Raw genomic sequence first — 16,988 nt, 5'->3', positions numbered from 1 at the left:
TTGTGTTGCATATCATCTGACCAGAAATGTTCAGCAATATCAAATGTGAACGGTTTACTTGGCCATCGTAATTTTAAGTGGAAAATTTACGTTGTCTATAACATCTATTCAATCATAGATATATCTTAAGAACTTTTTTGTTGATTGCATCTCTTTTTATGTAGAATACATGCTACATTTATTATTATTTTTTCTCTATGTTCATTTGCAGTTCAGCGATATATAGATGCATACAAAATCCGAATTCCGTATATCTAACTTTAATGAATTTAACTTCTTCTCAAGTTTAAAAAAAAAACATAAAATCTTCGATTATGTAGAATCAAGAAATGTTTTTTTTTTCAATTTTCTATTCATTTTTGAGTTATCCGACGACTGGTCCTCCAACTGAAGTATGTGTATTATCATGAATCCATTGCAGGAACGTGTAAACCTCAGTGTATACACCTGGGTATCCTGGTTGTGCACATCCAAATCCCCAACTACTAATACCTGAAATTAGAAGGATATTGTAAGGATAACGTATGATTTCCCTTTAAAATTACTTCGAATACGTCTTAATTTGTCATTATAAGGATAACGCCTGATTCATACTACGTCTTCATTTGTCCATTGTTAGGATAACGTCTGATTCATACTACGTCTTTATTTGTCCATTTTAAGGATAATGTCTGATTCATACTCATCCAATCGGAATACAGTATACCGAAAGTGCGACGTTTTTGTTTTAATGTTTGTTTATACTTCTACTAAATGAATGTTATTACATGATTATGAAATTATTAATTTAACTGATAAAAAGGGACAAATAATTAAAAATTACTGTGTTTATAAATAAAATGTATGCGATTATTATGGCTCGTTATAAACATGTTTTTCTCTCTTCTATCGTTAAACGTCGTGAAAGAACTGCCCTTATAATTTAGAATTATCATGTCTTATATAACCCTTATAAGAAACGTGTGAACTTATATAATTAACTACAATGTATGTTCATTTAAATCTGCTAAAAGATTTTGCTTAGTACAGACCAACTAATTCCCATTGTCCATTGGTATTTTTACATGCAAATGGTACACCAGAGTCAAACTGAAAAAGAAGCAAAAACGTGAATATCTAGTAATCTATTATTTAAAAAAAATGAGAATAGAAATCAGGCATTATCAGAGTGACAACAATCCGACCAAAGAGCAGACAACAGCCGAAGGCCACCAACGGGTCTTCAATGCAGCAAGAATATCCCACACCCGAGTCCGATGTCATAATAGGTAACAAAAGAAATTAAGCAAAATGACAATGATACATACATAAATTAACAAAGGACTACTAGCAGTTACTGACATTCCAGCTCCAAACCTTCATAAAACTGATTGAAAAAACATGTCTTCGTCATATGAAAATCTTGTACAATCCCTCCTGTTAGGGGTTGAGTATCATACCATCATAAATAGAGCAAACAGTAGTATTCCGCTGTTCGAAATTCATAAATCGATTGAAATTCTACTAGTTTTCATGCTGTAAATTCATGAGAAGAAAATAACCCGTATCATACCAACAACTGGCCTTTGAACAAATATGTTTATCTCCGATCGAAAAACCCTATGCGTGAATCAAACTTTTTACATATGAGCATAGTTGTGTGTGGACGTAAAGCGCGTCTGGCGTATAAAAATATTTTTTAACCTGTTACCTTTTGATGGGCCATTATTCGTTTGTTTCTCTGTCCTATATTTTCTCCCATTTATCTGTTTATTTATTGTAACCCTGTCGTGTAATGTTGTCATTTTAATGTTATAATTTTTCTACTGCCATTAAAGCGGGAGGTTTGGCATGCCACAAAACAAGGTTCAACCCAGTATTTTTTTCATAAAATGCCCTGTATCAAGTCAGGAAAAGTGCCATTGTTACATAACAGTTCGTTTCTGTATGTTTTACGTTTCGGTGTTGTGTCTCTGTAGTGTCGTAGTACTCTTATATTTGATACGTTTCCCTCAGTTTTAGTTTGTAACCCGGATTTGTTTTTTCTCTATCGATTTGTGAATTTTGAACAGCGGTATGCTACTGTTGCCTTTATTGATACCAAAATATGCAATCCTAAATAACCTGGCAACAGTATCGTAAACATATCCTTTCCGAATAAGTGTTTAAAGGTTTGGTTAGCTTTTGAGGTGAATGTCGACATGTTTTTGACCTGCAAAGAACACTACCATAAAACACTGTATGTGAAATCCCTAAACGTATAAGATGTTTGCAGGTTGATTTATATTTACGAATAATGTCCTTGTACCGATGATAAAATCCAACAAACGTCTCGACCAGTCTGTGAAATCGAAAACCCTGGTGTAAAAATCCTCCAGCAACACAAAGATACCACTCGTTGAAATCAAACACGCTGTTACATACACGAGCGAATCGAACAAGTTGATATATATATAAACACAATAAGATGGTGACAAAGGAACATCATCATCAAAAAATGGATAACCAATAATAGGAAAGCATTGGTTTACTAAGTGTGCGTAGTTGAAGAGCATCGAGGACCCAAATTTACAAAAGATTTTGCCAAATCTAGATTGGGTGATCTATTCCTGGCGTAGAAACTTTTGAAAAACTCAAAAGATTGTAAACAGTTGATTTATAATCATGACCATATCAATTATAATTAATTGTCCTTTCATTAAGAGCCCATCATGAAGGGCAAATTGATGCAGGTATACAAAGGGAGTTTATTATATTCAACCGAGACTGTATTCTATATTTGTATCCCTTTTACTGATTCAATGTCGTTTATAACACTGTGCATACAAACATATCTTGACTTTATTTGTCAATAGGGGTCAGTAGTAAACTAAACTTTACCACAAAAGAGATGATTTCAAATTAGAAACTTTTCCTCTTTATGTACAAATTTTTAACAGTGCATGTATATGGAGTATAGAAATTTTCCAGTTGATACAACATCCCAGAGCTTGTGTTTCATAACGTGATTTCCTTTAAAGTTATCTGCCTTGATGCACCATTCCGTTGTATTTTGTTTTTGTAACAAATGACCAAGGCTATATTACGATTGTCGTAGTCACAATTCAATCCTCATTGAATGAGACCTAGCACAAATTATGTACTTACCATGAGTAACCCGACGGGTGTCATTTGTGGAGCATGACTTGCTTACCCTGTCGGAGCACCGGAGATCATCCCAGTTTTTTGTGGGTTTGTGTTGCTCATTTCTTTTTTGTTCTTTGTAGTGGTTGGTAGTCTGGTTTATTTACCGATTTTTAATCTTTTATTGGTGACTCTTCGACTTTCGATTGTCACTTTACTTCAGTAACTTCTGCAACTTATTATGGTAATGGCAATTATATGTTATTTAGAATATTACCTTTAAACATGGTGTTAAAACCTTGGTTTGACATGATCTAAATTATAACCTGTACTGGATCAGACAGCAATATTCTCGGAAAACCTAAATAATTTCCCTACGACACCTATATTTAGGTTTCCTCATTCAATAAATCAGACAGCTATGCAATTTCATAAAACCAATTTCAGAATTATGTAATTTTCCTTTTTTTCTCGTACCACTTTATTCCATACTTATTATTTCTTGCGCTTAATTTAAAGAAGAATAAATATAAAAAAAAATACGTACACTACATGCATCAACTCCACCCTGCACCAAATTTCCAGCACACAACATCGAATTGTTATTATAACCAAATACACTTAATGCATTTCCACAGTCAACGTCAGCGATTATAGGCTTGTAAACTTCATGAAGCCTATCAACTGGTGATCCCCCTTAAACGAAAAAAATAACAAATATAAATCAATTGCTTTTAAAAAGCAATTGTAAACGGTCTTTCCCCCTTTGAAACATGGTTGATTTATGTGTGTGTGTGTGTGTGTGTGTGTGTGTGTGTGTGTGTGTGTGTGTGTGTGTGTGTGTGTGTGTGTGTGTATGTGTGTGTGTGTGTGTGTGTGTGTGTGTGTGTGTGTGTGTGTGTGTGTGTGTGTGTGTGTGTGTGTGTGTGTGTGTGTGTGTGTGTGTGTGTGTGTGTGTGTGTGTGTGTGTGTGTGTGTGTGTGTGTGTGTGTGTGTGTGTGTGTGTGTGTGTGTGTGTTTCTGTAAGGGTCTATATTATTGTGTTACCGGGGAAATTTCATGTTTAGTCTGGAAAGTTTTAATGTTATTTCAGGTCCCGCGCGCGACTCTCGCGCCAGATTGAGGAGACATCACGTGACGCGGGTTTATAATAACAAAAACTATTTTATTTTTATTTTAATTTCTTTTTAGGTGGGGTTGTTGAACAGACAACATGTATGGAGACGGAATACACACAATGTATTTCTTTTGTCATTGTAGGAAATTGACATTTTGATCACTGTTCACGAGCAGTGCATGCTTTGGAATCAATTGATCCGGTGTAACTTTAAAACACGTTTAATGATTATTTTCTTATGATGTACATTGTTCAGCACCAGTTTGTATCATAGATTAGTACTTCAATCTAGGAGCGGACATTTTATTGTAGGATTTCACTGATATTTACGGACCTAGCAAGCGATTTTTACGCCATTGCAATTTCTATTCTCTAGGAAAATTCTTGAGAGTTATGCATTATTATAAATATAAAAAGGGAGAAAACTCCCATTTACGGTCAACGTACCTTGCAATCAAAATTTTAGTGTTACGACATGTCGCAACTAAACAATTTAGTAAAACTAATTTGTCGATATCTTTTAAGGTTTTTGAAAATAAGAGAAAATAAGCCAAAATCAAAATATAAAATATGACCTTGACCTTGGACCTTGACCTTATTTTCATTTTTTGGAACAAGGACCTCAAATCAATAGACCCTAGGTCTCTATCACTTATGGTTTACTAGTTAGAAATGCATATTACTAAAATCAAATGAAAAACTCTCATATGGAGTCTTCGTATAGCTTCAGTCCAAATGAATATCCTAATCCTGAAGATGTAACGAGCAATTTGGACAAATAAATCTGTCGTTATCTTTTATGGTTGCGAAGGAGTAGTGGTCACAAGAAAAACAGTGTTTGGGGAGATTACTCTTACAACGTAAAATATTTGGTTACGCCTTTGTCAGTTTTTAAATCGTATAAACTATATGATATTATATTCCAAATATCTAAGCGACATCTTATGAAACAATACTACGCAAGAAAAAAAATTAGGCGGAAGAAAAAAAAATATTAATCAGTACAAAATCAGTAGGTCTTTAAACGGAAAGGTGGAAAGACCTAATAATATTTCAAGGGATATTTTGGTAAAAGAAACTAAGATATAAAATCCTTAAATACAAGAATGAAATCATTATACCCCTGATTTGACGTACGTTCAGCCAGAAAGTAATTACTACTTTAAAAATTCAGATATTTTTCATATATTAAAGCCATGTTGCGTTAATATTTTCGACTGTGTGAAAACACCTGCTACAAGTGAATCAACACCTATCATTTCTTCTTGTAAACACAAAAAAGGAAAAAGGAGCACATGTAAGACATGTAATATGTTAATCACGACTCCTGATTTTACCAGTAATTTAACAGAAAAAACGTATTATACTAAATCTGTCGAGCCTCTGGACTGTTCCACGGACAATGTCGTGTACGGTATTGAATGTACTTTGTGTGGACTACTTTATGTTGGTGAAACTCGACAAACTTTACGTAAAACGATGAATCAACACCGGTCTGATAATAAAGATCCGCAATTCAGGGTTCTTTATGACCATTTTTATCAACCGGACCATGATCCTTCTTTATCTATGAAAGTACGCATCATCGAGAAAATTATCACCACACAAATAGCCCTGTACTTAGTACTCCTTTCCGAAAAGATAGAGAAAATTTCTGGATAAGGGAACTAGGTACTGCAATGCCATATGGTTGCAATGATAATGTGAAAGGAGTAGGAAATCTGTAAAGTACAGCCTGCAGTGATGTTAATGTAATGAGTTTATTTAATACTACCTTACGAAACCAACGTAATCATGGGCAAAAACGTTACCATCGGCCTAATGTAAAAAAGTCTTCCAAATCAAGATCGCCCTCTGGAAGCTTTGATGACCTTCTTTCTCATCTTCATCATCCGCTCGGGTAACATTACATTAGAACTATTCTTTTTTCACAGCCTGTTAATTTTCTAAAATGTTTGAAAGATTATGCACTTGACAAAGGATGCATAAATACATTTTCTCCAATATACAGACTTGTCAGTATAATCTGTGATGTAGCTCTTTTCCGTGTTTTTAAACCATTAAGATCGGAACCTTTACATGAGGAAAAGGAGGTAACATTTAAAATTCCTATTTATTTTCAAAATCAGTCTGTTCCTATTGTATCCTACAGTTACACTAAAACCATTGCACCAACAATATTTAACTATAAACAAGCATTACAGGACCTTGATTTAGAACAATACCTAAATAACCCTCTGACATGTGACTGTTCCCACTTGCCTTACAATTACAGCCCCACTGGCCATGTTATTACTGGGGATCTAAACATAATTCAACATGAAAATCTCCGAAAGGTGATTTCTCATGGTCCTAAGTTTAGAGAACCCCAACACATCAATTGGAACCATAACTTCAAAATAATTATGGATTCCATTGAGGACTACGCCAGAGCATGGGCTAAACGAGAAGAAGTTCAACTGAACACTTTGTCAGAATGGGTCAAAACGATCAAGTCTCTGATAAAACGTCGCATTCACAAGTTGAAAAACTGTGTGAATGATCGAAAGTGTGAAAGTCCGTTTTCAGAGACAAAGAGGCGGTTGAATGTCTATCATCTCTTCAAGATAAATATGTTGTTGTCCCTGCGGACAAAGCTTCAAATAATATTGTCTTTATATGTAAATCGTATTACTACGAGTGTCTCGTAAAAGAATTATGAATAAATGAGCACTCAGGTAATCCCACATACAAAAACATATCATTTGACAAGGATGAGATTTTGGCGAATCATAAGTCCTTCGTGGCTTCAATGAACATTGCATTGAACAACAAATCGGAGGACTTACCTGGTTTGTATTGGATACCTAAACTTCATAAAATTCCATACAAACAACGGTACATTGCCGGTTCATCTGCATGTTCCACTAAAGAATTGTCCATTAGATTGACTTAAATTCTGTCCGCAGTGAAAGAGGGTCTTCAGAAATACTGTGAAACTGTTTACTCGCGTAGTGGTATTAACCATATGTGGATTCTTAAAAACTCTAAAGAACTCCTGGATAATTTTGAATCTCGGTCTTTTTCTGAAATTAGTTCTATCAAAACTTTTGATTTTTCAACCTTTCAACCACCATTCCCCGTGTGAAATTGAAAAACCGTCTAAAAGAAATAATCCACAATGTTTTCATCACAAAAATGGTAGCAAACGCTATAAATTTATTACTTTGGGATACCATAAGGCATATTTTGTTAATAGTGAACAAAAGGGTACAACATGCTACACAGAGGGAAAAGTTATCAGTATGCTGGAGTTTCTTATTGACAACATATTTGTTGAATTTGGAGGTAGACTTTTTCAACAAATTGTCGGCATTCCTATGGGAACGAACTGTGCGCCTCTCCTTGCTGACCTCTTCTTATTATTTTCGGAATTATGAATCGGAGTTCCTTCAGACACTTATCAAAAACAAGAAGATCAAAGAAGCCAGGTTATTTAATTTCACTTTCAGATATATTGATGATGCTCTTTCCATTAACAATCCGAACTTTTCCGATTGGGTTCCATTAATATATCCACCAGAACTAGAAATTAAAAAGACAACAGACACGGCTTCCTCCGCCTATTTTTTAGACTTATACCTCGAATTTGACATACACAGTCATCTCAGTACCAGAATCTATGACAAACGAGACGATTTTGATTTTTTCTAAAAAAAAAAGTTCATCGGAAGGTACCAAGAACTTGTTGATAAATATTCCGTATCAACTTCACAAATATTACACGATGGTCTTGAAGTATAGATTTTGCGTACTGACGTAGTTTATCATCTTAATAACGTATTATATTATTCTTTTATTTGTCTTTATTAATATTACTTTTACTGTTAAGTCTGTTTTTTGAGATATCCATTTGACTTAACTCTGTGCTTATGTATCCCATCATACTTTGAACGGCAAAATTGTTTTATGATGTGAATCTGTACCAATGTATCTTGTTATACTTTGAATGACAAAATTATTTTTTTAATATTACATTTACTGTAAAGTCTGATTTTTTTGTGATAAACATTTGATGTCATACTTTGAACCACACTATTATTTTATTTATTATTATCATTTTAATTTAATGTTAAGTCTGTTCTTTGTTATATCTATTTTACGTGACTGTATTTATGTATCCCGTCATACTTTGAACGCCAAAATATTTTATCTCTACCTGTGCGAATTTCAAGCACGCAATTTTACACCAGTACTTAAAACCATCCATCCTTTATGGGTGCATTTTACATAGATAAATAAAATCGTATAATATAAGCAAAATGACGATGCTAATTTTGATGCATGCCTTTTTGTGCTTCTTCGTTATATTTGTTGTTTTTATAGTGATAAAGATGATAACACAATGTTGACTGCTGTACCCCTATTTTTGACATGAATACCTATTGTGTCTGTTTGTTTTGTTCACGCATCGGTGACAATATAATGGAATTTGATGCGACTGTCATACAAGTGAGAGGTTTATGTTATGATATTGTAATTATTGTACATGTATTTATCTATGTTGGCCTGATTTGTGTTGTGTGGCCTGATAGTTGTTTACAGAATAATCTTAGAACTGTGCAGTTAAGAAATCACTGGAACAATCACAGAATGATTGTAACTTTCCATTTGACTTACATAATGATTCCAGAATGATCCTAATAAAAGATGCGTTATATAAACTTCTACATTTTACTAGAAACTTCCATTGTAACTTTCTAGGACGTTCCATTATAGAGTGTTCTAGAATTTTCCGTGACAACTATATATATACAGACACTAAAGTTAAACAGACACTCTTAGACTTAGACATCGATAGACATTAATATTCATAGCATTTGGATTGACACTTTTATTCTACAAACAACATCATACTGGATTGTGACCGTAGTAGTGAACGTAATATTCAGAATGGATTCCGAAAGATATACGGATACAAATAAAGATAAAAGATTGGACTCATATTTTGACAGTTAAGTTGACAGTAATATTTGTGTAATACTTCTTGTAAACTTTTGTATAATAAATATTGTTAAATTTTATTATTGATTTGTGTTTTTTGTTGGCTACAATTTAAAGGTAATTTCTGGCCGAAACATTTAGCTAGCTATAAAACCAGGTTCAATCCACCATTTTCTACATAAGAAATTGCCTGTACCAAGTCAGGAATATGACAGTTGTTATCCATTCGTTTGATGTGTTTGAACTTTTGATTTTGCCATTTGATTGGGGACTTTCCTTTTTGAATTTTCCTTGGAGTTCAGTATTTTTGTGATTTTACTTTTTATAAATGAACATTATATATCAGTAATATTACCAACAGAATTATCAAAATTACAAATCAATTGAAACTGATCACACGCTTTAGAACAGATGCTTCACAGAAAGTTGAATTTCAAAACGGGTTAGAGAAAAATATCATGTTGCGTACTGCAGTGTTATTGTCATTGACTATCTACAACATCTTATGCCACTATAAACTATTTGAAAGTTAAATAGTCATCCGTAAGGAAGAGTACCCTTTGTAGGTTCATCGATACAAGCTCATGTCATTGAGAGTAAACAAGGATGAAAACCTGAGGTGAATGCATTGGTGAATAACACGGTCTAAGCATGTATGAAGTTACTTAAGGGTCAATTATTATTTCGAAGAATAAGACCTGAAACATCATGACTAAAAGATTGTATTTTCGAAAGGCAAACACGAAAGTTGATGAAAATCTGTAGTTTAAACATTATATCCTTAAAAAAAAGATTAGAAAAAAACTCGTCAAAGATACCAGGTTTATCAGAGACTTATCAATGACGCTTGCAGAAAAAAAAAGTTGAATATCACAGAGGACCAATAATACCGAAATGGATTCGCCAAATACGGCTTATGTAATCTATTCTTTGGGTAGAAAATCCTTAATACTTCGAAGAATGTTTATAAGACTGTAGTCAGATCTATAACTTTGTTCTTTCTTCTTATTGTAAACATTGGTCAAAACATATATCATCTGATAAAATTCGCTTTATTCCTATGTGTTCAAAATAATGTAAAGTATATTATGGATATGTCACACTTCAAAAATATTTCAAACATTATTACTAGCAAATTTTTGCCGTATAACCGAATGTAATCTACATTACTGTGATTAGTGCATTAAATATTATTGGTTATCAAATCAGTGTAATAATTAAAAGCTATTGAAATGTAATAACATGTAGGATGGAGAACATTTGCATCAGGCATTAATATTGAGTAAGGTAATACGTATAAATCAGTATTATAGACACAGTAAAAGATGAACATAACACTTTGTAAATTATATGTATATAAAGATCTTTTCCGGATTAATCTCCATTCGAATTGATCAACGCCAAGTATTTGCAAGCCAACGATGTACATAGACTCATCATCGTTATAAGTACCCCGTGACGAACTGTATGACCAAAGCAGACCTAAATTAATCGCCAATTCTGAAGGTTTAATTCCTGAAGGATATGGAACCTTACTTCTTAATTATTTCTAAATCAACAGACAATTTAAGAACATTATTGTATGACGCATGATTGTACCAAAGCATTGAATGCGCTTGAGAACTAATAGATTACAGCAGTAATATATATCCAATCAAACTAGTCTTTTACTTCACTCCAAAATACTCGAAGCACCACGTGCTTAACGGAAATGGGGTTAAAACCAATACGTAAGTCATTCGAACTTCGGCTCTTCGCACTGAAGGCGAGAACGAGACAAACGAGGCGTTATATATAGAAAGGGATTTTATAAGAATGTAAGAAGTTAATAGGTTTGCAGCAGTTTCAAAGACATGACCATAGTTTTCAATTCCTTCTGATGAACCTTTGCAATATTAAGAAAATCTATTACCGTTATTCACTTCATTATTACCTACATACATTTATCGTTACAAGTTTACCTTGAACATCAGCTCCCCATCCCATAACAGCACATTCTTGTCCGACCTTAAGTTCAGAATTTTCAGTCGTCAAGCAGATTGGTTGTACATAGTCGTTCAATTCAATAGGCCAGGCCGTTTTCAAAATTGCAATGTCATCGTCCAGAAATTGAAAATTAAATCCAGGATTTGGAATTATTTCTTGAATACCATATTCTTTTTGATTTGGCTCCATGGAAGCGCGTGAGTGAACCCCAACATCCGCTTTCCAGTCTGCAGGATCTGTTGCCCTGGGAAAAAATATTTCATTGATAATTACAGAACGGTAATGAGCAATTATTACATCTTTAATCTACCTTAGCAATGACATCTTACTGAACTAATATAAGAATTCGTCAGAATGTGAGGATGTTTGTAATTCGAAAATCTATATACAAAGAAGATATTTGTGGGCTCAGATGGTAAGCAGGATTCATGAAGTGACCTATAAATTTAGATCTAGTTGTATTGTCTGTTGGAAATTATGCATATATATGATATTGATTTGGAAATAAAAACTAGCTGATGAAAAAACTGCCATACCCACATTTTTTACAACAAGAAGCATTTACAAGTACGTACTTTTGCATATGGTGATTTGTCGACTAGTTTGCTCTTCGCGCGGTTAAAATTGCCTTAAAGGGATAATAGACTAATAATAATATTTGTACACGAATATCACACTTTTCAACACACACCATCACTCTCAAACATCCAACTCATCCGGAAATAAACAACATGCAAACAAAGACAAACAAGAACGAATAACATATGATATAGATACATGTATAGTCCGACTTGATTCAGGTACACTACAAGTTGTTTTATTTGGGTGTATAAAGGCATGTATGGTATGATATAAAAAATCATACTCTTATAATTTATTAAAATCAGAATCGCTTTTATAATACGACGATACTAGCCTTTAAATTATATATTGAGTGTTTTCATTTCAAAACATAATGAATTATTTTGAACTTGAGCAACAAGAACCTCAAGAAACTTAGAGGGGTAATGTTAAAGTATTTTCATATTTCATTTATTAATTGAAAATTTCTTTTCAAAAATAAAAAAAACAATCAACATTAATTTGAGTTAAACCATTTTTATTGTTCATGACACGAATAATTTCATATGTATAAAACGATTTGTGCACGATTTTTGCACGTTCACTGAAATAATTCTTCCGTATTTACAGAACGATAGGCCTATAGATCGTTCTGTACCTTTTATGACATGCTAGTTATGTTATATCCCTTTTAAGTTGTGTATTCTGATAATGTTAAAATATAGATACCCATCGACACAATGTGCTGCTGTAACGATTACAATATTTCCATCTGCACCTCTAACGAGCGATCCTCCGCAGGTTATTGTAGCTGTTCTAAATCTAAGCAGTACCTGCAATAAAAGTCATTTTGCATTCATTATCTTTTTTTTGGTTATGTTGCCATTGCGCTGATAGTTTTTCTTTGAATTTTTGAGTTTTAAATATCCCTTAGAATATTCTGCCTTTTTTTTTTTTTTGCAATATACCTATTTGTATGTAATTTGATTGATTTCTGTTCGTTTGGAGTGTTTGAGCTAGAACTAATCCCAAGCTCGAGCGAATATGCTTCCCAATGGCATCTTTTCCTGTTCACTTTTATTCGTTTCATGGCAGAATTTTGAAAATGCTTTAACAGTTCGTCAACTGCAAGCGTTTCAAATGCAATCTTCTTATTGCAAAGGCTTTTGTTTGTTGGTACTTTTAAGTTTTTACTCTTTAAATTTTTTGTTTGTTTCCAAAAAATATTTTTTACGAGTGTACTAGTACTTAAATTTGATTCAAGAAACGCAGTTTGTGTTTTCTAAAATTGATTTCAGACTTATTTAAACCTATAGTTAGTATCCAAACAAAGCTTAACCTAAAATCATATGCTTCGGAAATGTCATAGGTATAATTGAGACAGTTTGGTGGTACATCTTCGAATAAAGATGACTTTATTACGATTCTCCTGCTGTACAAATAAAAACTTAATTATACCAGAAAAATCCACCAAGGGTCAACTTTATTCCACGATGTACCACCATTTAGTCATGTTTGTGTTGATGCTCGCAACAGAATTATATAGCTTCTAAAACTTAGCATAGAGTTAAAAGGTTGGTGGAGATTGACCCAGAGACACGTGTCATAAGAACTGTAGTTGATGTTCTAATCTAAAATGCCATGTTGTAAATAATGCATAATAGTACACACTCGCCTTTGTTTAATGCTACAGTTCTCGCTATATTTTAATTAAATAAATTCATCATAGATATTAGAATTAATATTTGTACTTGCGCGTGGCGCTCGAATCAAAACAAAGTTAAAAAGGCCAAATAAAGTACGAAATCTTGAAAGACTTTAATGAATGGATCAGGAACTGTTTATTCGTCAGTACATTTTAGTAAGCATCCGGGTGTTTGGCAAGGTTTGTGTTGTTAATGACATATATGTGCAAAATATTCAGCAGTATCTTGGACGATTCGACAATCAGTACCGATCGGATAGATTGAATTACTTATGTTTCCTGGAAATGGGAATAATAAACATACCATCCAAGGCCAGCTATGTGGTATAGACTCTCTACCTCCAACAATGCGCGATACACGTGACGTGCTACTATGTTGGTGTGGTTTTATGACTTGTACTCCACAGGTACCATTTTGTGCTAATATACCTGTAACCAGTGAAATGTAATAAAAGTGTAAAAATATGAAGATGTTTGCCAATAAAACAACTCTTCACCAGGGACTAAATGACATAGAGGTTAACAACTATAGTTAACGGTAAGATCATCAGCAATGAAAACATAAACAGCATAGTAATCTATAAAATGCCCGAAATAACAAATGTGAAACTATTGAAATGAGAAAACTTGATTTATGTAAAAACAAGGAACGAAAACAAATATGAATAACAGGTTCCAAACTTTGTGGCAGCACATATAGAATGTGGCGGGGTTGAACATGTTTACTGGCGCCAAATCCTCCACCTAAAATTCATAGTTGTACTTTGGACAGTTGTGTAGCATTACGATATAATAACACACTATGAAAAACTGTTGAAATGAGGTAAACTCATTAGATTGATACTAAGCACATAAAACCCCTAAAACAAACACAAAAGTACAGATATGGGTGTAATAGCAGCCAATAACAACTAAATACCCATGTATCTAAAACAAATATATTAATCAGTTCAAATAAAACTTCCAATGGATTTAGTGTAAAGACGTCATTAACAGTCAGAGAAAAACAATACCTTGTGCAGTGCCAAAGTATAGGTATCGAAAGTTTGTTGAACCTTGAATGCAAGTCATTCATAGGTCTGCAGTTTCACAGAAACGGCTTTTTTCGAGGAATTAAAAATTCAGTAAAATGATTCGAAATAGTTAGGACTGCAGTTAGGAACTCACATTCATATATGATGCAGTAATGTATAAATATCAGTTAACATTATCTTGTGTGTGAGCATCATAGAACCAAGCAAAACAACAAAGGATGCAAGCAATTAAGGGTATATAGAGGGTGGCTTAATCAATATACTATATCGCCCACAATAAATAATGAGAAAAATTACATTGATATATGCTGTGTTATTGATAAAAAAAAATGTGAATTCTAAATGTCGCTCTTGCTTTTTGCTATGATTGTGCAATAGCCGCTATGATTGTTTTCGATAATGAGGATTCAGATCTCAAATTGTATATGATCTGTGTATATAGAACTTTTCATAAAGGGGGAACCCGTTCCATTCATGCTTCAGTGATCCCCTATATAATCAACCAATTTTTTCATGTAACTTATATATCGCAATTTTGATTCGACATTTATTTTTTTTGTAGTTCTCATCGAATCCATACTAAAACATAACAACCACTTGTGGTCGCTATTTTAAAAGACTTTATACTCGAAAGTTTTCTTTAATTTGCAAATTGTTTGTCATTATGTGTAATTGATCCTATTTAATTGCAATATTGACCTGACACGCTTACAAGAGTACTAATTTCTCTTTCGAACACCTTTTTCTGGATCCTCTGTTTGGATTTTTGTCAGTATGTGTTGATTGTCAAGCTTTTTAGCTAGATAGATTTGTCGATTTTTGCGCAAATGATTTGACACCATGTACATACCGCATCCCCTATTTCTGATATCTGTCTATACTTTGTAGGTATAGTACATTACTGCATGTATAAATGACCTTATCCTATCTACTACACATATCTAGGAATGTGATTGGTTAAAAGCATCTGCATGCAGACCGTGTATATGTCATATTAGGTTAGAAGGGAGGCGGGGCTTATTTCATACACGGTTAGTAGTTACTAGTAGCTCCTTTATAAAAAACAAAACGGAACTGAGAAAAAATCGTAAAGGTTTCAACAGACGAAGAAATTGATGATTAATATAGAAATAAATACATAAAACACATTTAAATCTGTTTTTGTAGGCCATGCTCAACGGAAGTAGTTTCTTAATGCTAACGGTATTGAAGACTTGCTCATTTTGATAGGTCACTAGTCTGCATTTTACCCCGTGAAGATAGTCGGTAAGATAATTTCGTTACACAGTGTGCGAGTGACCTATTATGTCACTAGCACACTATGTAACTAATAAAACGGTACCACCAGAACCATTTGACAATGTTTGAATGATTGATGAACATTATCATCTTATGAACATGTAGGTAAATGTTCTATGCTCTGTACATGTAGGCCGTATAAAAGGATGTCAATTTCGATATTGATTTGTAACTAAATGGTACGACGGAATTTGATAAAGTGGCGTATGATACTTTGAAAATAAGTACTCACTCTCATTTTTCAAAGAGAATAAGATAAAAGTAGACTTTAATAAATTCTTTGAAAATTGAGGTTTCGGCCTTCCATAATTAACTTACCCTCAGACAAACTGATTGCTAACACAATATAGAGCCAGTGCCACATCTTGTATAGAAGTGTATAATGTAGTGTATAACCTTTTGCGTACTGCTAGTTATCAATATGTCCTTGGGGTCAAGAAGGGTGAAACGTTATCAATTCAATCTCGATATAAGCATATTTTTATTTTATGTGGTGTACTATACTGTAATATAGATTTTAGTCGACGCGCTTGAATTTATTGTCAATCTTAATAGTTTATGCAGTAGGAAACAACTATCATGGTAATCCCTCCTGATGGAACTTGGACTAAAATCGTGACATCTAACAGATTTATATTGATAAGACGTATACGTGTTTAATTTACTGAACTATATAAACATGCATCTACATTATAATTCACAGTTAAGATATTGCTGTGACGTAAATTTCTGTCTATGAAAGATTGCGCATATAAGATATTGTTATGAATTAGAAGTTACTTAAGGCGAAGTGTACGTAATTGCACGCCTCTAGCGGAAAACGGGATTAAAAACGTTCGTCGTTAGTTACGCAAGTTATCTCCCTTACTCCAAGAAAGGACACACGAAAGAGAAACTACTTTCTGCGGTCTAGAATAAATCCAACAAGCACTCCTATGCTGTCTTAAACCTCATAGAAATTATCTAAATAACTCCAATTAGAAACACAGCATTCTGAACGTTGTTCTGTGTGCAGCCTGACTTAAAAACACTGTTTTTTGGGGTTTTTTTTATAGACGCGTAGGAGAAGGCATTTCGTGTTTATGATATCAACAGAAAGAAAAAACGCCTCACAACAAAATTATAAACAAATAAACATGTAACAATTTTTCTTCTATTGATATCAAATTAATTAAAATGAAACCTGAATTGACCCAACAAT

At 33.4% G+C, this 16,988-nt stretch overlaps 1 protein-coding gene across 1 annotated transcript; it reads right to left on the bottom strand.

Moving 5' to 3' along the window:
• Positions 1–244: 244 nt before the first annotated feature.
• On the bottom strand, positions 245–16,255 carry LOC143065000 (transmembrane protease serine 3-like). Its single transcript, XM_076238251.1, has 7 exons — positions 16,106–16,255; positions 13,759–13,883; positions 12,479–12,582; positions 11,164–11,432; positions 3,650–3,798; positions 1,032–1,089; positions 245–492 (listed from the first exon to the last, which is right to left on the bottom strand). The coding sequence occupies exons 1-7, from the start codon at positions 16,149–16,151 to the stop codon at positions 365–367; spliced, it is 879 nt and encodes a 292-aa protein (XP_076094366.1). The 5' UTR covers positions 16,152–16,255; the 3' UTR covers positions 245–364.
• Between the last annotated feature and the right edge of the window lie 733 nt (positions 16,256–16,988).

Source organism: Mytilus galloprovincialis, chromosome 2, assembly GCF_965363235.1.
Source record: "Mytilus galloprovincialis chromosome 2, xbMytGall1.hap1.1, whole genome shotgun sequence".
NCBI lineage: Eukaryota > Metazoa > Mollusca > Bivalvia > Mytilida > Mytilidae > Mytilus > Mytilus galloprovincialis.
This window is presented reverse-complemented; position numbering and strand designations above follow the sequence as displayed.

Coding starts and splice junctions, on each gene's coding strand:
- LOC143065000 (XM_076238251.1), bottom strand. CDS start 16,151: ATGTGGCACTGGCTCTATATTGTGTTAGCAATCAGTTTGTCTGAGG. Junction 3,799..11,163: donor ATGGGGAGCTGATGTTCAAG/GTAAACTTGTAA, acceptor TTTTCGTTTAAG/GGGGATCACCAGTTGATAGG. Junction 1,090..3,649: donor GTGGAGTTGATGCATGTAGT/GTACGTATTTTT, acceptor CTTCTTTTTCAG/TTTGACTCTGGTGTACCATT.